This window comes from Rhamphochromis longiceps, linkage group LG19 (assembly GCF_057381845.1).
Source record: "Rhamphochromis longiceps isolate RC_006_pf linkage group LG19, R_longiceps_female_GT1.1, whole genome shotgun sequence".
NCBI lineage: Eukaryota > Metazoa > Chordata > Actinopteri > Cichliformes > Cichlidae > Rhamphochromis > Rhamphochromis longiceps.
In genome coordinates, this window is record NC_140575.1 from 22,598,770 (window position 1) to 22,623,191 (window position 24,422).

The following is a 24,422-nucleotide window of genomic DNA, read 5'->3' on the forward strand; positions in this document are numbered from 1 at the left end:
ATTAAAGTATCTTTGATAATGTTTAGTTATGGATGTGTGATTTCTTAAAATAAGGAAAGCTCATTTGTCTGTAGACAAATTTCTACATGACCATTTTTGCAGTGGTGTGCAGAGCTTGTTATAAACTAAAAAAGTAACTGGAAGTGTGAAGAATTTAACATTGCCTCTGTGTTCAAGTACTAAATTAAAGACTTCTTTTCGGAAATTTTGTTGAATGTCATCTTTGCATTAAAGTAATTTCAAAACCTTATACAGTATTAAATGCTTCAGATATGCATCTTTTAGCTTACGGCCATACCACCCTGAGCACGCCCGACCTCGTCTGATCTCAGATATGCATCTTTTTTGTTATTTGTCTCAGGTATAACTGTGAACTTCGTTAACGGCACCTCTTATTCAGTCGCGTCTGACATTCCTTGACTTCTTTGGTGCGAGGGTGTCTGCTGTCCTCGAGCTGTTTTGCCGCTCTGTTGACATCATCTACTCGTGACTGGAAATTTCCCATTTCTTGAGCTAAAATACTCAATCTGAAAACAAGAAAAGGTTGGTGAAAACAACATCTGCACAATCTACTGGATAAAAATACACGATTAGTAGATGTAATGCTATTTGCAAAAAATACACAGTTTTAATCAGACATGCAAATCTAATTCAGGAGTGATTAAATGCTTAAAATATAATTTGTCTGTGCACCTGTTCTGTACTACTTCCAAATCCTCCAGCTTCTCAGGCACCTCTAAATCCACCAACCACGTCTCCTTCTGGCCCATCCAGAGTTCACAGGCATCTGTCTCACTGAAGATGGTGTACAGAGCCATAGTGTCATCGAGCTTCTTCTGCCTCAGGTCAGCCAGGGACATGAGCTCCATGTAAAGGTCCTTGATGTCTTTCAGTCGTCTCTGGATATCTGGGGTGTTTTGCAGCTCCTCTGGTAGTGCGTTGGCCTGTTTGGACAGAGCATCAATAGTGGCTCCATTCTTGATGGCTTCGTTTTTCAAGTTGCCGTGCTTTTTCAGCAGCCGCTGAGTGGTGTACTCGTCGTGGCCGACGTCATCGCTGCTCATCTGCCTCTTAGCGTCCAGCAGCCAAGCCTTGAGTTCATCAGCATCTCCCTGAAACTGGAAGAATGTCTGCGTGTCCTGAAGGCTCTGTTTCCTAAATGCAGCCAGCTCTTCCAGCTGCTGCCACTGCTGCTTTAAGTCATCTTTGCATTCTTGAATCTTCGGGGAGCCAAAGTGTTTGGCCTCAATCATTTTATCTCCCTCAGCTAGGACCTGCTCAAGATGGGCACGGCGGGCTCCGAGCTCATCTTCAAAAGCACTGTGTTTGCTTTGGAGAATCAGCACGCTCGTCAGGTCTTTGCCATAATCCAGGGAGGAGAAAATTTGCTCCTTCTCCCTGATCCAGCTCTCCAGCTCTGTTACCTCCCACAGGAAGTTCCAGAAGCGGCGAGACTGCTCCAGGCGAGCTCTTCGCTGGGCAGCTAGAGCACAAAGTTCCTGGTAGCACAAGTCCAGGTGCTGCACCCTGTCCCTGATCACCTGGGGATCACATGGCTTATAGCCTAAGGAGAGAGCGAATGACAACATAAGTGTCATCTATGTCTATGTGCATCTATTTCAGCTTGTAAGTACTAACACATATTGCATGCCACTGATATTTATTGTACTGTGTCCAATCCATCTTATTGTCAAGTATATCTGAGGAGGATAAGAAGAAGAAGATGCAGAGATGAAGAGTAAGAAGAAGAAGGTAAAGATGAAGAAGCATCATCAAGGTGAAGAAGAAGGAGAAAATTAGTGGTTGGGTATTATTTGAAATGAATACTTCATAAAAATACCTTCTGCACACTTTCTCATGTTACTTTTTAAATAGTTTTGGACTTACTATCTCCATTGGCAAATTTCAGAGCAGCAGCACTGGCATTCTGTACCCTCTCTGCCTGCAGAGCAATGTCATTCTCCAACAGAGCATGTTTCTGTAACAGGTCTTCCACTTCCAACAAGTGTTTCCCAAAGTCAGGAGAAAGCAGACGGTCCTGCAGAGGAAAAGAAGCAACTTAATTCACTTAAACTTTTAATTTTTACTTTCTTCCTTTAAAAATCTTTTGCTCTTACCTTCATCTCATCCATCCAGCTGATAATGTAAAGCATCTCCTGGAAGATCCTCTGCAGGGTCAGATTCTTATCCAAACGTCCCCTTCGAGCCTTCAGTAGGTCCTGCAAATAGTCCCAAAGACGCAGGACGTTGTCTTTTCTCACATCAATCCGTTTGGCATCATGATAACGCTCCGAATCCAACTCCTTTGAGATGTCCACCAAGGCCTGAACACGCTCCTCGTATGCAGCGATGTCCGTCTCAATAGCATCATGCTTCTTTTTAGCCGCTTCCACCGCTGGCAGGTCATAGCCGAAGTTATCCTGAGGAGGAGAGAATGGAGGGTGCCAAATTATGGACAATTTTTTAACTAAAACGAACTAAAGACTTTTGGATTTAGACTGAAACTTCCGAACAAAAATCCACCATGTCACTCCACAAAACATTTCATAACAGCTTTAGTTCAGCTGCTGTGGGTTTACCTGGGCCACTAGTCTTTGGTTCTCCGCGAGCCAGGTCTCCCTCATGGCAGCCTTCCTGTCAAATCTTCTCGCCATCTGTTCCAGCTTCTCCTGTCTGATCAGCTCGTCTCTCAAGACACGCTCCCGCTCATGCTCCGCCCTTTCCAGACGCTCCCAAGCCTGCACATAGATGATGGGAATCATCATGAGGATTTGCAATCTGCGTTAGTCGGTCATCAAAACAACTACAGCAATTTCATACTTTAAGATCTGAAAATGAGAAAGCTTTCCTCATTTTCAAAGAGTTTAAAAGTGAAGTTCAAGTTCAGAGCACCCCTCCTGGAGCTGGTACGCTTTAAGTATTATGTGTAATGGCACTACAGGGTAGATATCTACTGATACACCTAAGAAATCTTCAACTTAGTTCAAACCAAGCTGTGCTTTCCTTTCTGTCTCAAAGTTCTTTTTTAATTTTCTTCAATAAAATGGCTTTTATGTTGTCATTTAGGAAAATACACAACAGGCTTGCAGGGGTAATTAATTTCATTTGTGTTTTAATTGTTGCCTCGAGCATGAACTTAGCTAAATTAATAAACTCTGTCCACCCAAGCAACCCCAAACCACAAAGATAATCTTCCTGTTACAGTTGATCTTCTGCATTCTGATTTGTCTCCAAATGGCATCCAGGCATCTCACCCTATTGATATCTGCAACCAGGGCTCCCTCTTTAGGTGTGTAAACTCTCTGGTTGTTGGCTCTCATTCGACTCTGGATGGTGAAGAGCAGCACTTCGAGGTTACCTTTCTCTTGAAACCTGAGAGAAAACAAGAAATTAAGTAACTGCACAAAAAGTACTATTGGACATCAGAGACTCAAAATGTGGTTTTAGTGTCAGGGTTACAGCTAGGGAAATCATTATGTACATTAGACGTCCTCACTAAGACATGAAAAATAGAGTGCAAGTGTGTGTCTGTGTGTGAGTGTGTCTTGAGCTCCTGATCCAGTTTCCACTGCGACTGTAATGCGTTGAAGCTGTCACTGACTCACTTGGGTGGCTTCTCTACAGTGCGGTAGGTGTTGAAGGCCTGAAGCTGCTGCTGAACGCCGCTGAGAGAATTTGCAAGTTTCCGGTTGTTCAGCACGACAATGGTCTGCTCGATCCACATCAACAGGTCTGACGACAGCGTCTCGTACTTTTCGATCATCTTCTCCGTCTCGATGGCTTGATCCAGAACCTGAAGAATAAATAAGATTAAGTAAGTGAACGGGGCAAACTCGCATAAAAAATGCACACCACACCTTCCAACTCACCTTTCCTATTCTCTTGCCCTCAACAGCGAGTTGTTTCATCTTGGAGAAGTAGTGGTAAAATGCCACGACGTAAGTGATGATGGACTTCTCATCTGGGTTCTCTGTGAAAACATCTATAAAAGAAAATGGAAAACAAGTCAAATAAGTCATTCCCGGCCAAACCAGAGACAATCACTCGTCTTCTTTCCAGGAAGCACAATGTTCACAGTCACTCGCCTTCTGGGTCTAACAATTTGGTCACACCAAGCTTCTGCTCTGCAACGTTGAAGGCGTTCTGGAGATTGTGGGTCGGATTGGATCTCTTTAAACTGTTATAGTCAACCAGATCAGGGCTGGGAGAGAAATATAGAGGGTAAGAGAGTATATTGCAGAGAGTGAGAGACTGAGCAGACGGATTTCATGTGTGTTTACACTTTAAAGCTGGAGAGAGTGGCTTTGCTATTCATCTCCCCTTACCGATGTTTGTGTATGAGAGCATTGAAGGCCATGCCATCTTTCCAGCTGGTGGTGAAGTTTGTGATGTTGATGCTGGGATATCTGTAAAACAGCGAGGAGACGTCACGGACTGAACAGGAGGAGGCTGCTGTTTAAAATCAGCATCTGGGTTTCATCCCACTTCTCAAGCTTTTAGTTCTGCAGTTTAAAAGCCTTGAAAGAAATGTGCTTTCTCAGAACGGCAGCATCTATTTACTCAAAAGATCACACTTTTTTTTTAAAGATCTTGACAGACATAGCGACATAGATTCAGAGAATAACAGCTATATGCTAACAATAGCTGGATGCTAATAACCATACTTCAAATGAACATCTTTTGGGAGATACATTTGTTTTAAAGAGACTGCTCCCACTCGTGCCTCCACACCAAAAATGAAGACAGACACTGATTTGCTTAGTTTGTAAGTCGCGGAAGAAGAAAAGAGGTATCTGAGAACAAAGGTAGCAAAATCTGTCTACAGTGTCTTTTACACCATCTCTGTTAACTAGGCAGGGGGGATTTTGTTAACTTCTGCCATGTTGGGTTTCCTTTTTCCGCATCTACTAGTTGGTATAGACATGATTAGAGTTACCAGTCTACTCATAAAACAAACATTTAATGAGTATATCCAAAAACATCAAAGTACTCCTATGAGAAATATTATTTGTGGCTTAATTTAAAAAAAAAAAAAAAAAAAAAAAAAAAAAAATGAACTATACACAGCTGCACATTTATCTACTTTAGGTACTACTTGGTTTATTTTATTTTAAATATTTATTTTAAATATTCAAGGAGCAAATATTTGGTCATTTATTTAAATTTTGGCTGTAATTGTTTTATTATTCATTATATTTTTTCCACTGCTATAAAAAGAAGATTACTTTACATTTTCACTGTGCAGATGGGACATTACAATGAGCATTTGTAATTGTGCTTACTTATGTCAAACACTTTTTAACCGTAAAAAAATTAAACAAGAAAATCGTAGCTTATTTTTTCAGCTTTAAAGACTCTTAAGGACACTTTATGTGTCAGTTGTGAAATAAATAAAAAAAAATATGGGGAATTATAAGATTTTAAACTAATAAAAAGTCAGAAGCACATTCAGTTATTCCCAAAGGATATTTGCAATAGTTTGATGATGCCAGGTGTCACATGTAGCTCTTACCCTGCAGTTTTCATCTGACACCAAAGAAGAAGAGCATCCTTGGCTGAGCGTGTCTCCTTCTGGTCCGCCTGGCCCGTTTCCACAATGATGTCCTGGATCTGAAGAACAGCAACAAGCACAGCTGGATGGTAAATAATGAAACTTAACTAATGTGTCATGTTTGCAATCAAACAAGAACAAACAAGAAATCTGACTAATATTAATATCTTGCTAATGGGTTGCACCAGAAGGGAACAGTTTGTCAAAGTGGCACAAATATCACTGTGAAATGCATCATTTATCACAGCTTTAAGGGGGGAAAAAAAAAGAAGGGGGGGGGGGGGGGGGGGGTATTTGTGGAAAAGAAAAAAAAATAATGTAAAATGATACATCATCAGTGTTGCTGGCTGGATTCTCACAAAACTAGACATCGGATCCAACTGACAGAAAGAGGAGTAGTAATTATTGAATTTCTTATTTTCCCACACAGTGGGCCAGTAATTAGAGCAGTGATGTGATCTGAGAGACAGGCCCTGAGAGAGGGGCGGCTAAATTTAGCCAGCTTTGGTTCTCCTTGGTTTATGCAGACTTTAAGATACAGACAGGACCAAGTCAACTCTTTTCTTTTCTGTTTCCTGTTCTTTTTCTTTTTTTTTCTTTTTTGTCCTTTTGAAAAGGCTGAATAATGCAGCGGGCTATATTGTTTGAAGTAACATCTCTAAAAATAGAAGAGTTGCTGTCAAATTAAAAATAAATATACAGCCTCTCCAAGATGATAAAAGAGTCAAACAGACATGTTCTGATGCTTTGGATGCTCCTGTAGAAGCAGATAATAATGGCTGGAACCTGAAGGCACGGTTCTGAGGAAAAACAGATACTAACAAAAAAAATATATATAACATTGCAAGGCAGCCAGCTGAAACTATCTGAGGCTGTCTGTATAACGCTGCATGCTGTATATGCTGTACACCCTGGCTTCACTTCAGTGCAAATGTAAATGTGATTAGAATGTAATTAAGATTCATTTAAATAAAAGAGACTGCACGCTGTTAGTCAGTGGTAGCATAATTAGAGTATAGCATATGAAGTACAATAACATACTTGAAGTGATTGTACTACTTATAAGATCAGCTAATCAGGTTTGATGAACCTTTAACATGCATGCTGAAAAAACATGAAGATTACGTGATTGCTGAAGTGTAATTCAATTTTTTTTACATATAATAACATAAAAATAATGATATTTTTATGATGTTATTATATGAATTATATAAGTCTTTCTGTCGTATAGTATACATATTAATGACACTAGTATTTTATATATATGAATATATAATAATTGCTGCCTTTTTTTGCGTTCTCTGTCAAAATGATCCCACACTGCTTCAATAATATTAAAGTCAAGATTCTGGGGAGGCCAATCCATGACTCAGTGTGTTCGAAAGTGTATTTTCTGGCATTTCATGAAGGATCCAAATCTGACCAAACTTTTCTGTGTTCATAATTCCATCTGTTTAGACAAGACCAAGAGTCCATAACACCTGTTATCACTGATTTTTAGTCCAGTTCTTGTGTTTCCAGCTTTGATTTTCCTCAGATGTTTAAGAGACACACTGCACACCATGCTGAGATATGACTGATAGTGCTTTGGGAATCATCTCGGTGGCACAAAAATGTTTTTTATGCCTGTCAGTCTGTATTATCAGTGGCATTGCCCGTGGATTCAACTAAAGAAATGAGAAGCATTTATATGCTTTTGTGATAAGCTGTGTTTACATTTACAAAGAATTGGTCTCTGTTTTCCTTTTCTTTTTCTTTAATCTCAATGTACACAGAAAGAATAGTCTAAAACAACATGACACAGACAATCACATGTCCTAGGTTTACCTGGAAACGCAAAATGATGGTCCAAATGAGTCCGAGGATGAGGCGATGGTTGCCATCAACAATGTCATGGGAACCCATGTTCTCCAGGTGGACCCTTTGCTCTTTGAGGAACTGAAGAGCCTTGTCCACATTTTCCAAACAGTGGATACGCATCCTGCCTTTCGTTGGTTTGGGCTTTAAAGACCAGAACAAAAAAAACGATTTTAGGAGAGCATTTCAAAGAAAAATGAATGACTACAAGAGAGTTTTGAGTAATACACAGAATATAAAGAGGAATATAAACTGAAACAGAAATGTTTCTTACCAGTCGTTCACCAGACAGCACTTCCAGCAGTTTAATGAGCATGCGTCCATCCCGCAGGTCCAGGTAGAGGTCAGAGATGCGACAGCCAACCCGGGACAGAATTGAGTTGACCCATTTAGTGAAGGTCTTCTTCTGAACCGCCTCTCGCTCGTCTGATGAGAGCACAAAGTTAAGAAAGAACATGAGCCCCATGAATAATGCAAAATCCTCAGAGGTACAGAGGAGCAGCGCTGGAGCTGGTAGGGATTTACAGTCTTGCACAAGGGCACGTTAGACGAGTGGAAGCCTGGGAGGCTGAAGGAAGAACCTGGCAGGAACATCTGCAAATCTGCTCCAGAGCCACAGAAATCATGCAAGTTAAATTAATTCTTAGTATAGGGTAAAGCAAAGGTGTATACTTCTGCTTCACTGCTGCTAAAAAACATGACGTTAGCATTGTCTGCAGCCAGCATCCACTCAAATTGTTTCCAGTTGTTAAATTCATCTCAGCTAATAATGTTGTTTCACACCGTACATCAAATCTGCCTCCAGGAAATATTATTACTTCAACAGCATAAATGACTATAAGACAATGAGACATTTAAATGAACTTCAACCCCTTCCAAATATTGGAAACACCACCAGACCTAAATTCCATAGAAAACCATTGCAGTTTTTTTAAACAGAACTATTCCACTTCCCCCTAATTTATATTCCTTCACCAACTTTACTGTATTTTAATTAAATGTGATTGGCAGACAGAATTAAAAGACCGATCAACCGGGTGCAAAACACTGTGAGCACCAACAAGAAATGTCACTTCAAAGGAAGAATCAGGCTCTGGGCCTCCAGGCCTGTGACCCGTATGCCGGTTCAGTAATCCATCAATATCCACCTAACAGAATCTTCATTAAACAATCAATCTCGTCAGCATGCTGCCCTTCTGGAGAAGACCTCCTCTGTATGACACAGCCAATATTAAAGGGCCAGTCCTATTATCCCCACTGTATTTGTACAGTGCATCTATTTTATTAGAATCCGAACAGCATGCCAATCAAACCATCCATCAAGCCTCTTAAAATGCTGAAAAATCTAAATCTGGCAGTTTTGACCTTTTACTTGATTATGGAGCAGATATTAGCGGTCACTTCTGCTTAAACTGGTAAATAGCATGACTGCTCATATGGCTTCATGATTTTTTATATAATGGAGGCTTGGTGTCTGCTCACAAGGGAAAAGCTTTACTGTAACTATCAATGCCTCCTCAGACATGATGCAGCGTATTTATGCCACGTGTTGTAATTTTGTTGAAAATGCTCCAAAAAGCTCGGGAATGGCAAGGCAGAAAGATGAAGATAGCATGAGCATCGCACACTGAGAGGTTTTTGGGAGGATGAGCGCTGCCCACATGGTGACACATCACGCTCACGCAGACACTCGCGTCATATTAAAATGTACGGAAGATATTCCTCCTACTCGGCAGCAAAAATAAAACCAATTTTGATGGGACCATATGGCAGAAAGACCCAATGTACTACACTCTGTTTATTTTATTTGTGGCCAAATGCACTGTGAATGGAGATGTGGGAGGTCTGAGTGGGTGTATTGCTATAAATGGGCATTCAGTGTGTTTCTATAAGACCTACCTTAATGACCTAAATATGACATATTACAGTGTTTTTTTTTACATATTCACTACATATTTCAGTGTTATTTATAAAACCAACCAACTAACAAAATGTAGAAGCAGTGTATTAAAGTACAGTACACGCACCATGATTCAGTAGCTTGTATAACTACCTTTATCAACATTAACATGAAGTAATCATTTTCTGCATGACTTTGTAAGTCTCTCACATCATTTTAGAGAATTTTTAGCCAGTAATTCTTTACAATTTTGCTTCAGTTCATGCACTTTTGCACACAGACAGTATAAAAATGGATGTGGCCTCTGGGTCAGAAAAATGAAGCCAATGTTCAAGTGCCTTCTGCCTGCATTCTGTCTGAAGGCCCCTAGATGGCAATGGTTGTGGTTGCAAAAAGATTAGTGGTCCTATGCATGTCTATGGGAAAGGGGCTTTCTGTCATGACCTCTGAGAACACTTTTCTGCCGACTTTACCGACTCAGTCACTCGTTTTAGGCCATACTAAATAAAAATAAAGTCTATTTTGTAAATTTTTGTCATACTGTACCATGTTTAAAATGATCTGTGGTATGAAACCACCATTGGCTAACAAGTTATCAGTCACAAGCCATTATGCATAAGTCACAATCTGTACTTTCTCATCACATCCATTTTTTTCCAACCAAAACGATGATGGCGGAAATCCTCAACTCAAGGCTTCTGAAATATGGCTGAAATTACTCTTATACACTATGTGGGGTTGCAGGCATTTGTTTATGCATGTGTCTCTTAAGAGCCCACTACAACATATCAATCAGGTTGAGGTCTGGACTTTAACTGAGTCATTGCTGCATCTTGATTGTTTTTTCCTTTTTCCTTTTTCAGCCATTCTGCTGTAGATTTGCTGCTGTGATTGGGATCTTTGTCCTGTTGCATGATTCAGTTTGGAGCAAGCTTTAGCAGTCGGACATATGTCCCCACATGTGAGACTAGAATACTTTGTTATACAGAGGATTTCATTGTTGACTCAAGGACTGGAAGGTGCCCAGTATCACCCCTTCATCACCGTGCTTGACAGTTGGTATGAGGTGTTTGTTGTCATTAGGCTGTGTTTGGTTTTGTGTATTATGGCAGACATCTCCATGGTGGCCTTGTCTATCCAAAGGGCATTGTTCCAGACGTCTTCTACTTTGTTCACTTGTAATTTCGCAAAACTAAGCTTTGCTGGCACATTCTTTTTTATTTCTGGCAACCCTTCCAAACAGCCCTTCAGGTTATTTACTTCAAGATTTATACAAATCTGATATGTAGCTTTAATTATTTTTGCAGTTCCTCTGAGCACTGGTTAAGAAAGAAGATAGATGGCTGTTAATAAGTCACCACTACTGGTATCAGTACCAGTACCAGACAATGAAAAATTAAAACTAAGATAAGGATAAACGGACAAAAATGTTAGCAGTTATTACTCCATGAAAAATAACCTAAATCAGAAACTTTTGTACAAATTACTTTGCAGCAGGTAATCCATTCATAGTATAACCAAATACAACAAAGATTAAATGGATGTTCAGTGCATGAAATTATTTCAGCTATTGAGAATTTTATTATTTAAAAAATAGTCAAATTCTGCGAGAGTAAAAACCCCAGAGTCAAGTCAATTTAAAATTAAATCTTGCTTGGCATCACAATAGAAGTTTGTAAAAGGATAAATTGATTTAACACAGAGGATTTAATTGAAGCTCAGAGACCTGGTACACTAATTTAGACTGGATCAAGTAAAGCAGAAGGGTGATGCTTTTTGATTATACTAACCTTGATTTTACTCACAACTCAGTACAAATCCCCACCTCTCCCCTGCTTTTGTTTTATCCCACACATAGCTTCCTAAACTTTAGATCAGTGATGAGACATTCTCTCCTCAAGTCATCCCAGCTTGCACCACATGACTTCCCTTTGGCATGCCTGCTGCAGATCGCCCTGTTTATTCCCAAACCCGAATACAGCTGCAAACCACGGAGTGCAAAGGACTGCATCCTTAAGGACTGGTGTAATAAATGATTCAAACACTGAGGTTGTCGAGAACAAGTAAAGAACAGCTCAAGAGGAGGAACAAAAGAAGAGGTAGTAGAGGGAAGTTGTTAAAGATATTGATTTAAAGGTTAAGAAGGACAAAGAGGGGGGAGACAGGGAGTCTGCTAGGTAAACCTGTCAAGAGGACGAAAGGAAAAAGAGGGTGAGTCAGATCTGAAAGAAAGTAATGGGGAGAGTGACTGCAGTGTTAGGTTTAGTCCAAAGAGACCCATCCAAGAGAAGAGACCAAGACACATCACCAGCAGCATCTTCCCTACTTTTAAAAACCGCCCAGTGAGCAACTTTGAAGCAGCAGCTCGGTCTTTAGCATATCAAAGAGAAGAAATCAGGCGTTATTGTACGTAAAACACAAGGCGCAGCGGAGTACTGTAAATAAATCATGCTTCATTCTGCTCCTTTCAGCAGAACAACAGCACACACCGCTCGGCTACATCCACATGGATAACTGCGCCATGAAAAAGTAATGACAATTAAAACATGCAAAGCTCCATTAGTGGTGTCAGTGTTGATTTAGCACAAATGGTCACATCATTATCTGTCAGCAGCACAGAAAGCAGAGACACACACACAAAAAGGCTCGAATAAAAATAAAAACTGTAACAAATCCTTTCTGAACTATTTGGAGTGCTGCCTCCAGAGGGTTTTAGAGAGGAGAGGACAATTACAGTGCATCCCTGCGACGTGCACAGAGTTTTGCCGTATCACTTCACATCGGGAGACCTTGAGAGGGGACGCAGCCCACATGGATGCTCCCGGCCATTTAGGAAGCATGGGAGGACAACGGGGGAGGGAAGATGGGAGGGGAGTGTGTGAGGGAGGGAAGCTGTTGTTTGCATGCACCCCACTGAGCTGTCTCCAGATGAACAGTTCAACAAGCTCAATATGACATAAGTGCTCTGTAAAAATAAAAAAAGCCTTCGGCCCTCTTTGGGAAACTAAGTTCTGTTTAATCCCATAAACTCAGTTATGGGTTTTGTAGAGCAGCAGAAAATTATAATTTTAACCTGATTACTGACTCATGATCTGGTTACATCTGTGATTTTAATATTCGAGTATTGAGATACATATAAGAGTTTCTCTTTGCTGGTCTCAGAGCCGATTTACAATGTAATAAAAATTTGGAGCTTTTGCATTTATATCACAGAAAGTCTGCGTAGCAAATTACACTGAACAAAAAAAAGAAAGAAAAAAAATCAATCACATCAATTAAAAGTAATGAGATATCTATTGCAGATCCAATTAAAATTAATAGAGCCCTCTGGACATTTCATAGTCCCACAGTTGTTGAGTGGTTAACTAGAATTTACATTTCAGATGAAGACAAAAAGGACACCTGGGGTCAAAAATTACTAAGGAAGAAATTTAAAGTGTAACTGAGGGTATGAAATCTGGAGGGTGACTAAGACCAGATGGCTGTATAATAATAACAATAATAATAATAATAATTTAGTGTCACCACTGATGATTTTAGAGGCACTTCACTTTGAGAATATGAGGCCACTAAGCCTGCTGAATTATGACCTTCAAATATTATTTAAAGAATACGCGATTTAACACCATGAATTGCTGATGGAGAGCAGAATAAATTTGTAAATGTAAGTCAGGGGTTTCATACACTTGAGAGTACTTAATAATAGAGAGCTCAAATAGAGCGGTTTGCTGCTACATACAGGTTATTGGATAAGCTTCAATGTGCTTGCTCTGGAACCTTTTACCACAACACTTCCTGTAGCTTTTTGATTTCCTAGTAAATAAATATGGAAATAATATAACATATAGTTGCTGGAAGGGATGCACTTTTATTCTGGAGAGACCACTCACATAAGGAGGAATGTCACCGAGGACAGCGCTGTATTGATTTGCAGTGATCCGAACCATAACGTTGCATAAGAGAGCCTAGCTAGACACCCTAGCTCTACGGGTCATAGGTTTGGGTTTTCCATTTGCTTTTTGATCTTCTATATTTAACACGAGGCAAAGATAGCATTTCTTCTTAAGTCCAAAAGTTTTCTTGGCTCTCTTGTTTCAAAAATAAGACGTCAAAATAAGGCGAGCTCAAACTCAGTCACAGAAAGGAGCAGGAATCGGGACACGCCTCCTCTGATTACTTACTAATATGGAATATGTTGTTATTTGTGTTAAAGCTATTGAGATGTTTGTCTGCGCCGTGTTCAACGACACGCCAACAGTAACATCAACTGAGGTCTGGTGGACTCACCAGGAAAAAGAAGACTGGAGCACCAAAATCCATGATTTTATGAAACTGAGCTGGAAGACGGTTTATTGGTCATTAATTCAGTTTTTGATTAATATTTCATTTTAACATTATTTATGTAGTTCAGCTTAAAAATCTGTGAAGCTAGTGTGAAATGCAAACGTATCACAGTTTGTAAACTGATCAATCAAAGCTATTCGAAAGCATTAATGTTGGATGGAAGTGAAACATGAACATTTAAGTCCAGCTTATAAATATAAAACTGGCTGTACTAATAATTTGTGATACAGGCTGAGTATAACCTTACTGTTCAGCTGTTCGTTGCCCTGCTGTTGCCATGCTATTAAATATTAAGTGTAAGTGCAGCAGTCATACTGTATGTCCAACTTCTTTCACTTCGCTTTCATTTTTTTTCCACTGGACTGCAGCTGCGTCTTGTCACGCCTGCATTTTGTCCCTTATCCAGCCTCCCGCCTGCTATCAGTGCAACCTTACTAAACACTCCTCTGTTTCACATGCTTTTACTTTGTAATTTCTCGTCCACTCTTTGACTCCAGCGAAAGCCCGATGACTTATTCATGCTGATGGAGTTTCCCTGTATAAAGCTTGATCCGTCTTTTCCCACAGTCAGCTCTTATTGAGTTTGGCCCAAAGGTCTTAGAGCACCCCGTTACATGACTGAGTCATGTCACTGCCAGCTTAACCTGTCCCGCAGCTATCATACTGTGCTTTATTAACAAGACTAACCAACACTTACCTCCTATTATCACATATTTGTACCACCAAAAACATCTCTAAATGTTGGATTGGGCTAAAAGCAGGCTATACTTTGGCAGATATATTCTAGGCAAGGCAAGGCAAGGCAAGGCAAGTTTATTTGTATAGCACAATTCAACAACAAGGTGATTCAAAGTGCTTTACAGAGACATTAGAAACAAGAACAAATAAAAAGCATGATTTAAAATTGAATAAAACAAGCAAATAAACTAACTAACTAATTAACAAACAAACAACAGTATATAAAATCAAAACAGATAAAATCAGAACAGTAGATAAAATCAGTAGTTAAATGTAAGTTTTGAAATTTAAGCTTAAAGTGTGGATTTGGTGCTTTATTCAAATGCAGCTGAGAACAGGTGAGTCTTCAACCTGGATTTAAATAAACTGAGTGTTTCAGCTGATCTGAGGCTTTCTGGGAGTTTGTTCCAGATATAAGGAGCATAAAAGCTGAATGCAGCTTCTCCGTGTCTGGTTCTGACTCTGGGAACTGATAAAAGACCGGATCCAGATGACCTGAGGGATCTGGATGGTTCATACTGGGTCAGGAGGTCATTGATGTATTTTGGTCCTAAACCATTCAGAGCTTTATAGGCCAGCATCAGAACTTTAAAGTCTATCCTCTGACGGACAGGCAGCCAGTGTAAGGACCTCAGAGCTGGACTGATGTGGTCCACTTTTTTGGTCTTAGTGAGGACTCGAGCAGCAGAGTTCTGAATGAGCTGTAGTTGTCTGACTGATTTTTTAGGTAGACCTGTAAAGATGCTGTTACAGTAATCAAGCCTACTAAAGATGAATGCATGGACTAGTTTTTCCAGGTCCTGTTGAGACATCAGATCTTTTATCCTTGATATATTCTTGAGGTGATAGTAAGCTGACTTTGTTATTGTCTTAATGTGTTTTTCTAAGTTTAGGTCTGCATCCATCACTACACCCAAATTTCTCGCCTGGTTTGTGGTTTTTAGATGTATAGATTGAAGTTCTCTGGTGACCTGTAATCGTTTTTCTTTGGCGCCAAAGACTATTACCTCAGTTTTGTTTTTGTTTAGCTGGAGAAAATTGTGGCACAACCAGTCATTGATTTCCTCAATGCATTTACCAAGAGCCTGTACAGGGCCTCGGTCTCCTGGTGACATTGTGATATATATTTGTGTGTCATCTGCATAGCTGTGGTAGTTTATTTTGTTGTTGTTTATAATCTGTGCCAGTGGGAGCATGTAGATGTTAAACAGAAGGGGTCCCAAGATGGAACCTTGGGGAACTCCACATGTGATACTTGTCTGCTCAGATGTGAAGTTACCTATTGATACAAAGTATTTCCTGTTTTCTACGTATGTTTTGAACCAGTTTAGTACAGTTCCTGAAAGACCTGTCCAGTTCTCCAGTCGTTTGAGTAATATGCTGTGGTCAACTGTATCAAATGCTGCACTGAGATCCAGTAAAACTAAGACTGACATTTTTCCACTGTCTGTATTCAGACATATGTCATTAAACACTTTGGTCAGAGCGGTTTCAGTGCTGTGGTTCTGTCTAAAACCTGACTGGAAGGCATCGTAGCAATTATTCTGTTTTAAGAAGTAACTGAGCTGTTGGGAAACTGCTTTTTCAATGATCTTACTTAAAAATGGGAGATTTGAGATCGGCCTGTAGTTGTTCATTTGTGTCTTGTCAAGATTGTCCTTTTTCAGTATAGGTTTGATTACAGCAGTTTTTAGTGATTCTGGAAACACACCTGATAATAAAGAAAAGTTGACGATCTGTAACAGGTCTGACTCTAAAGTCTTTGAGACCTTTTTGAAAAAACTTGTTGGCAGGACATCTAAACAGCAGGAGGAGGAGTTCAGTTGACCTAAGATGTCCTCCAGGTCTTTGCTGTTAATAGGTTGAAACTGTTTCATGGTGTTTAAACAGTTTTTTGGTGGACACAGTACATATCCTGGATCTGCTGTTGATGTACCAATTGCTTGTCTAATTTTTTGGATTTTTTCAGTGAAGAATTTGGCAAAGTCATTGCAGGCCATGGTCGAATGAAGTTCAGCTGCCACTGACACAGGAGGGTTTGTTAGCCTGTCAACTGTAGAAAATAAGACCCGAGCATTATGGCTGTTTTTAGTGATGATGTCAGAGAAGTAGGACCTCCTTGCATTCCTCAGTTGTAAATTATAATTGTGAAGTTTCTCTTTATAAATGTCATAATGAACCTGGAGGTTTGTTTTTCTCCATCTGCGCTCAGCTTTCCTACACTCTCTTTTTTCATTTTTCACTAGTGTGGAGTTTCTCCATGGAGACTTTTTCCTTCCAGAGATAACCTTCACCTTAATGGGAGCAATAGTGTCCATTACATTTAACATGTTAGCATTGAAGCTATTGACGAGCTCATTGACTGACCCTCTGGGCAGGTCAGGTGTTAATGGGAAGACCTGGTTAAAAATTGCACTACTGTGTTCAGTTATACACCGTTTTGTGATCACTGTTGTTGATATATTTGTGTGGGCTGAGATTTTACTTTCAAAGAAAACACAGTAATGATCAGACAGGCCCACATCAGACACAGTAACCTTTGAAATGCTCAGGCCTTTGGAGATCAGTAGGTCAAGAGTGTGTCCTCTATTATGTGTGGCCTCTGTTACATGCTGAGTCAGCCCAAAGTTGCCCAGAGTGTTACTCAGGTCTTTAGTCCCTTTGTCCTGAGGGTTGTCCACATGAATGTTAAAATCCCCAGCAATAATTACACAGTCAAAATCAACACAGATCACAGACAGCAGTTCACTGAGGTCATTAAAAAAGTCTGTGCAGTATTTGGGAGGCCTGTAAACATTAAGAAACACAACTTTGGATGGGGCCTTCAGCTGTAAAGCCACATATTCAAAAGACTGAAAACTTCCAGGAGATAGCTGCTTACATTGAAATGATTCATTAAATAGGATAGAGAGAAGCAGTCAGAGATGGGATCTAGGTGAGTAGGTTAAATCAAGCAATCAGTCTCAATGCAAAAATAAGCTTTTTTTTAAGTAGATATATAGCTGGTTAAACAATGTCTATGTGAGATTTGGTACATCTACTAAAGCTTGACCTTTCAACCAGATTTTACCCTAAATATCTGAGCACTACACTACTACAGATGTCTTCTAGACATCTAACTGACTAAAACATTTTGCTTACTGGGCAAGTGGATTGTCTGAGTCTTCATTACATGTACTTGGCAACTGCTGAGCATCATATTAATGCATATTTGATGCTCCCAGGGTTTCTTGATGCGTTCTCACTCAAAGGTATTTAGAGCAGCTGCAAAAGAAGCAAGTGAACTGTAAAGCCTGGCTCAAGCTTAAAGAAGACATTAAAAAATAATCTGAGAATCAATCCAATAGTGAGATTGTATTTATAATTAGAAAACAGCAGAGGATTAAGGGCTTGGAGAGAGGTGCATACACCACTGGTGAAAACTAAAAGGGTTAAAGGTCAGTCAAACAACTCAAAGACTGCTTCTTGTAACCTCGGCGGCAGACATACTTGACAACAGCGAGCATGTGTACATTTCAAAAGTAAACCAATAAACGTGAAACACAAATCTTATTCTGCCCAACTGCAGTCTTGGCCATATCTCCCTAATAGCAGGTAAATAGGAAGTAAATAAAATATCATGGCGGATCAATACACATCTCAAGACACATCCCTGATTTGGGGAGGCTTCAAAACTTTGCTGCTTCACGTATCAGTTGCCTCTGCAGTCTGCAGAATCAGTCAATACTTGAAATCTAGCAGAGGCAGGGGGAAAAAAAGCATTTCCCCTCTCTGTTCCTGCATCGTCTCCTCCATTTTCTTCCACTCACTAATGCACTCCTGTCATCGGGGAGTTGGAGAGCATAGTGCAAGCTAACAAAAATCCACTGTGACGGCAGACCTCTCTTTTAAAACCTTAATAACACGGGCAGGGAGAAGGTAAAACCATCAGAGAAATTGATTGTTTTTTAACACCACCATTGCTAGTCATTCAGGGGAAAAGGAGGTTAGGAACGAAACGCACTCATACTTTATACTTAGGAAGAGTTTATAAGTGGAAAGGGCCGTACGGAGAATAGGTGGCACAATGACGGATATGTTTCTTGTTTATAAATAAAAAACAGGGCACATAAGAATGCGTAACAGTAGCCAGCCATGAATGGCTTTGGAGGGAAAAACATCACAACCTTTTTAGGAGTTTGCCTATGAATTATTCAAAGTCAAGTCAGTGAACAATTGGGGCAGAGCCACAGCTTCCTGGAAATAAATAAATTACAACCAAATACATTTAATAAAATGGCAACTGCTATGAAGTTTGCACTTACTTGCTGCTGCCTTTTTCCAGTTCTTACAACAGGATGACAAACTAGCCTCACACTTACTCAACTCGCAGCTCGACCTCCCTGCCATCTCACCCCGGCCTAACAAGAAACCCAAGTTGGGTAAGTGAGGGGCATAATTGGAAAAGTGTCTGTGAGGCATAAGAGGGTGAACAAACACACACACAAACACACACGCACAGCTCTGCCACCAGGACCCTGTACCTTGCAGCTGCCTGAAGCGCCCGTCCAGGATGGAGTTGAAGCAGATGTTAGAGGTGCTGTAACTCAGCCAGCGAGCTCGCTTCATACTCTTGGCCGAGGAGGAAGAGGAGGAGGACGAGAGGAGGAGGGGGGTGGGGGCAGGGGTAACATGGGGGCGAGAGGGCCGCTGACGTCTGGAAGTGCAGGAGGAGGATGAGGAGGAAGATGAGGAGAAAAGGGACAGCCCCGTGGGCGCCACGCCAAGCGGGACATGCAGGATGGTGCCGTTCTTTTCCGGGTGGTGCTCCGGCTGCTGCTGCTGCTTGCAGGTGCTCCCCCCTGATGACTTCCTGCTCTCGGGTCTCTGGGCCCTGTGGACCGGCGGCGTGCTCCTGCTCCGGCTGCTGCTCACGCTGACCCGCACAGGTGCTTCCTTTTCAGGTGGCATGTAAGAGCGACTGGAAGCCTCCTTGGCCCCTCCGCTGCTGCTCCGAATGGCTGTAGTCTCCCTGCTGCTGGCCTTCACGCTGATCTTGACCTCTCTGAGCCGGGGTTGGCTTATAGGGGCAGTGCGCAGCAGGCACGGGCTGCTCATCTTGACCCCCAAACAACAACAACAGGAACACACACTGCCTCTGGAGCCAGCAGAGGAGCTTGGCACACCACGTCTCTCTTCTTCCCAGTCTCTTGGCTCTCTGTCCTCCTTTCCAGATCCCTCTCACGTTCACTCCTGCTCCCTCCCTCCCTCCTCTTCCTCCTTCCACTTTTTCACTCTCCTCACTGCTGCCGTGGTGATGCTCTGCCTCCACTCTCAGGCAACACCAGAGCTCAGGCAGCCTTCAGTTCAGATCTGAGTGGTTTCTCCAGCTCCAGCCGCGCATACACTATGTTTCAATACATCCACGTGTTCCCACAAACCCCCTCCTCCCCATACCCAACACTCCCACAAAGTCGTGACATCGCTGAATGTTAACTGTACACATGGAGAGGTCGTTTTTTTTGAGCCAATAAACCATCATGAAACTGAAGCGTATCTTAAAGAAACGTGTCTTTTCTAAGCCAAAGTAAGACGCAGTGTAAACTAGTGTATATTCAGTACGGCCTGTATGTTCTTTGATGGCTTGCTGAGAGCATATTTCTGAGCTCACAAGCTCACAATCAGCAGCGGGTGTCATTCACAGCCTCTCTCATCTCTTGCTTCTCTTATCACTTTCCTCCCTCCTTCACTCTCTCTCTCTTTCTCTGACAGGAAACACTTATTGCATTACAGCAGCAGCACTCTAACACAACATCACCAGCACCCACACAGAAGCCTTCATCACTTAAAGAGACAGCAGGAAAAGTAGTGCTTCTTTATAAACACAAAAAACAAAAAAAACAACAATCCTGGAAAGGCGGAAAAAAACCCATACTGGAAACCCAAAATATCAGCCGGCATCAAACCTGTGGAGTTTGTTTTGTCCATCCAGAGTATCAAATATTGAAAACTACTAAGATATGGGAGTTACTGAATCTAAGTTCAAATCACAAGTAAAAAATTTTCCACAGATCCACCGATGTACTGACATGTGCCTGTCGGCAAAAAAAGATGGCTTTGATGAGAGCGGTTGATGTTCATCGGCAAAACTGCTACTTTAATTGTTGTTATCCAGCCGAATTTTACAGAGAATTTGCCTTCTGTGTTTGCCCATTTTCTGTTTTTTGTCTGGCGCCTTCACTGCTTGAAGCAAATGGTTGTAAAATTGTTTGTAAATTTTGTAAAAGGAGGAAATTGGGTTAGACTAATGAGCCGCAGCAGTGAGAGAAGCAGCATTAACATGATTGAACATGATGACGGTAAAGCAGCTAAGTGACACCAGTCATCTGTGTCTGCAACATAATTCTCCCTAAAGCGGTTTTCCTTGTTGGTCGGTGAGCCCAGTTTTTCCACACTGGACTCAAATTGTATACCCACCCATAACCGCCTCACAGGAAACCATGCATTCACGCATAATAGATATCACACAGAATGTAAGAGCTAGTGTGTGCTTACACAAAATCCAGTCACAAGTTGAAGTTGTCAGCTTTTGTGTCAGTGATCAACTACATTGATCTGTATTGTCAAAGCCATTCTATTAAATATTTATTTTCTTATTATAGTGGGTCAGATTGCTAACTCTCCAAATAGCCCTCAGTTTGCTGAGATAAAAGGATCCTTTTAAATGTCTTTAAGCATATTTTTTGCTTTTATATCCTGCAGATGTTTTGGTTCAGCCGCTGCTGCCTTTGTATGACCGCCTGAAGTAGTAAATATTGGACTTGTGTTGGTCAGGTGGATCCAAAGATGACACAGGGAAAAGCTAATGTTGCTCAGTGTCTGCTGGGTGTCATTGCCCACTAACAGGTTTGTCATTTAAACTGGATGTGGTGATGATGTGTTAAATACTAGTGTATTTGACAACATTTAACATTTAAAAAATGCTTTTGTTCAAAGTTCATTGAGGACTACGTTTCAGTGTCAGCATCATTACAATCTCTTTAAATATCTTAAGCCCTTCCAGAAGTCTGAACTCCACAGAGATTAATTTGTGTCCTATCATCTCTCTTGTGCACCGACCATGGTGTTGACCCTCCATCACTCCCCTTTTGTGATTCGCTTCCTGCTACCACAGGAACACTGCTATTTAAAAACTCAGAGCAGCAGGCCCACAGGTGGGTCACAGCTTACCAGCTTAGCCAGAAATCCCAAAGATCTATGCTATGGGAGCAAGAGAGACAGGGCAGCTGTCCAGATCGGTCAGACACTGGACATTCAGGGAATGTGCAAGTGATCCCAGTTATTTGCAGAGGGTGTGGAGCAGTGTCAGGGCTCAGCTGCTGGTTGGGTGTAACTGTTAGATTCATCCATACACAACCAACCCTGGAGAGTGCTAGCAAAAGCCGTGGAGTAAACTCAAAGCTGACCTGCGGTGGGAGTTTTGTAATTTTTGTAACAGAAATCTGAGTGAAGGTCACAGTTTTATTCAACCCAACTAAAGTTAAACAGGTGCTCACCCTTTACAGCTCATCCTCTGTGCCCTTCTCTTTCGCTTTTAAAAAGACTGTCATCTCGAAAATCTGTCACCGAGGACGCAGCCTGTTTACTATGCAGGCACTCACCTGCGAGGGCCTTGATGCGCGAGCGCTCAAACAGCCTGGCAGAGCTGTTGTCATTGTCTAGTTCCTCATCAGAGAGGTCAAAGCGGGTGTTGATGTGGCTGTACTGCTGCGTGATCTCCACATTGTCAAAATCTGTGGTGGAAGTCATGGCGGCAGCCAGGGTGACGAGCGGGCGGGGGGACGGCTGGCGGCGTCCTCAGGTGGTCTGGGTGAAGAGGGAGATGAGCAGATGGAAAAAGCGGCAGGATGAACCCGGAATGCTGAAGGCGGCCTGAAACAGAGGGCAAATACACAGAGCATGATTAATAGAAAAAATGACAGACTGTAGGGTTTACTTTCTTTAATATTTTCCGCAAATTGTGAGAATTTAGTGCTTTTACAGTTAATTGTATATCATTGGGCTGTTGGCTGCAGAATGTAACGTTAATTTAGGGACAATATAAAGGCAATTTTCCAATCTAATAGTCTAAAAGATGTCAAAATATTATCTGCATCACAACCAGTGATGATATTTACAGTTAGTTGCCATCCAACTATTGATAAATTCTACTTTTATTCTCTGCAGTTCATTTTTTTGGAGAGGAGTTTAAGTTTCAATCTATACGAGGCTGTATCTATAACTGACACCAGAATTTAATTTGGGGCATTGGTGTGGTATCAGCTGCAGTTTTAGGATATTTTTACACAAAAATCAAATGTATGGCAGCTTTCAAGATGCCCACATGAGTTTGTGCCCCCTCCTCACAGTCTCCATTTTGTACGTGTGACTTTGGTCAACTGTCACAGCGCCGTGTGTCTGTGTATTCTTCGTGTGGAATGGCGGGTTGAAGGGCAACCACTCAGATAGCTCTATCTGGGTGCAGCATAGCTCTCTTATCATGCCACACAGGGGGAGGGGAACCCCTCTGTACTGCAGAAACGTGACGAAACCGCCTTCTTTTGAATGATGCCGCTCACGTAGTTCGAAGTACGAACGTGTTTGTGTTTGCGTCTTTTTGTTGGTGAGAATAGTCATGTGAGCTGAAGTGAGGCGGGGAGTCTAACTTAGGTTAATACTCCATTAGATGAAGCATGGGGGTATAGAACATGCCAAAGTCCCCCTTTACAGCACAAATTAAGGGCGCATGCATTTTGCTTTTACTAACATTAGAGCTTTAAATGATGGATTACAGATAAAGGCTATAATCTGTAATCTGATGATAATAATTGTGGTTTTTGATGTGATTCTAAAGTTCACTAAAAACAGTAGATGGACTCCATCTCTACGAGATTATCTTCACTACTGGCGTTGTGTTATTATAATTGTAATACTTTTAATAGTTTACCTGCACAGTGCTCAGTATTTCATGATATTCAGTACTTTGCATCTTTATAATTAGTTCAATATTACTTTAAAAGGTGACAAACATATATATTAAAAAAAACTTAAACTGTCTCTACTGTAAGTATTTTATTTTACTAAATGTACTTTGACACAAATTACAAACTACAGAGGTTTGTTTGTTCAGTCCATTCAGAGAAGAGGCCCTCAGTGATGCGCAGTGATGGCATCCTACAGGTGTCCCTCCTCCTCCTGCTCAGTATCAGTCCTCAGCAGAGGGCTGTTATCAGCACAGGGATGCTCCACCCACCACTAGGGATCCCCTTATCACCTCGTGCACAACCTGGCCCGGCATGACTGCACGACGCACTTCTACTGCACAAACCTTCTCTAACACGGCGCACAAATTCATATTCACAAACTGTCACAAAGCTGTGAGAATCTAATCGTGTTTGGGGATTGACCGACTGCTCCATTTAGCTGCTGAACACAAATCCAAACATGTTTATACACGGTGATGCTGCAGTCAGTTCCATTTGGAGACATGCTGAACTCCTTATTATAGAAGGTCCAGTGACACAAAGGTCACAAGTTCTCTGCCTGCCACAGCATGTGTGTCTCAATAGCAAGGTGTCCTCTCGTGGTGTCCTTGAGTGAGAGGGAACACTCTAATCTACCTGCTTGCTCACAGAAGGTCACCCTGGAAAATGTTTTAAATATTTAAAAAATACAAATACACAGATGGAAACTTTATTATGCATAAAAGGCATGTGTGCACTGTTGCACTTCTTTTTCATTTTTCTAAAGTGATTTCATTCTGTTTAAAGTTATTTTTACCCATCATATCACTAAATTACTGAGTTTAAATATGACGGAAAATTGACACAGTTAAGTTCTGACGCCTCTACTAATAAAGCTTAATTTGATTCAATCTTTTTGTTTGGCTGATTGTGGATAGATTTCTATCACCTACAGTAGATAAAGACCCCAGAACATGTTCCTGTTGTATACAAATCATTCTTGTGACTGCACGCTGTGTGTTGGTGGGTAAGAGGTGCTGGATAATCTCTC

The 24,422-nt window shown here is 41.1% G+C and overlaps 1 protein-coding gene across 2 annotated transcripts in view; it reads right to left on the reverse strand.

Annotated features, from left to right (window-relative positions):
- Positions 1–24,422, reverse strand: part of sptb (spectrin, beta, erythrocytic) — a 45,665-nt gene that overhangs the window by 19,150 nt on the left and 2,093 nt on the right. Inside the window, exons 2-15 of one of the 2 annotated variants that reach the window (XM_085392492.1) lie at positions 22,031–22,301; positions 7,683–7,834; positions 7,379–7,552; positions 5,513–5,610; positions 4,326–4,406; positions 4,086–4,201; positions 3,870–3,982; positions 3,606–3,793; positions 3,255–3,372; positions 2,580–2,738; positions 2,118–2,420; positions 1,888–2,038; positions 694–1,564; positions 390–527 (exon numbers count right to left, since the gene is read on the reverse strand). In XM_085392492.1, the coding sequence (XP_085248618.1) occupies positions 390–527; positions 694–1,564; positions 1,888–2,038; positions 2,118–2,420; positions 2,580–2,738; positions 3,255–3,372; positions 3,606–3,793; positions 3,870–3,982; positions 4,086–4,201; positions 4,326–4,406; positions 5,513–5,610; positions 7,379–7,552; positions 7,683–7,834; positions 22,031–22,178 (2,810 nt within the window). In that variant the 5' untranslated portion in view covers positions 22,179–22,301. Of the gene's footprint in view, positions 1–389; positions 528–693; positions 1,565–1,887; positions 2,039–2,117; positions 2,421–2,579; positions 2,739–3,254; positions 3,373–3,605; positions 3,794–3,869; positions 3,983–4,085; positions 4,202–4,325; positions 4,407–5,512; positions 5,611–7,378; positions 7,553–7,682; positions 7,835–18,913; positions 19,581–22,030; positions 22,302–24,422 lie in introns of those variants that run through there. The other variant, XM_085392493.1, reaches the window with a different exon arrangement.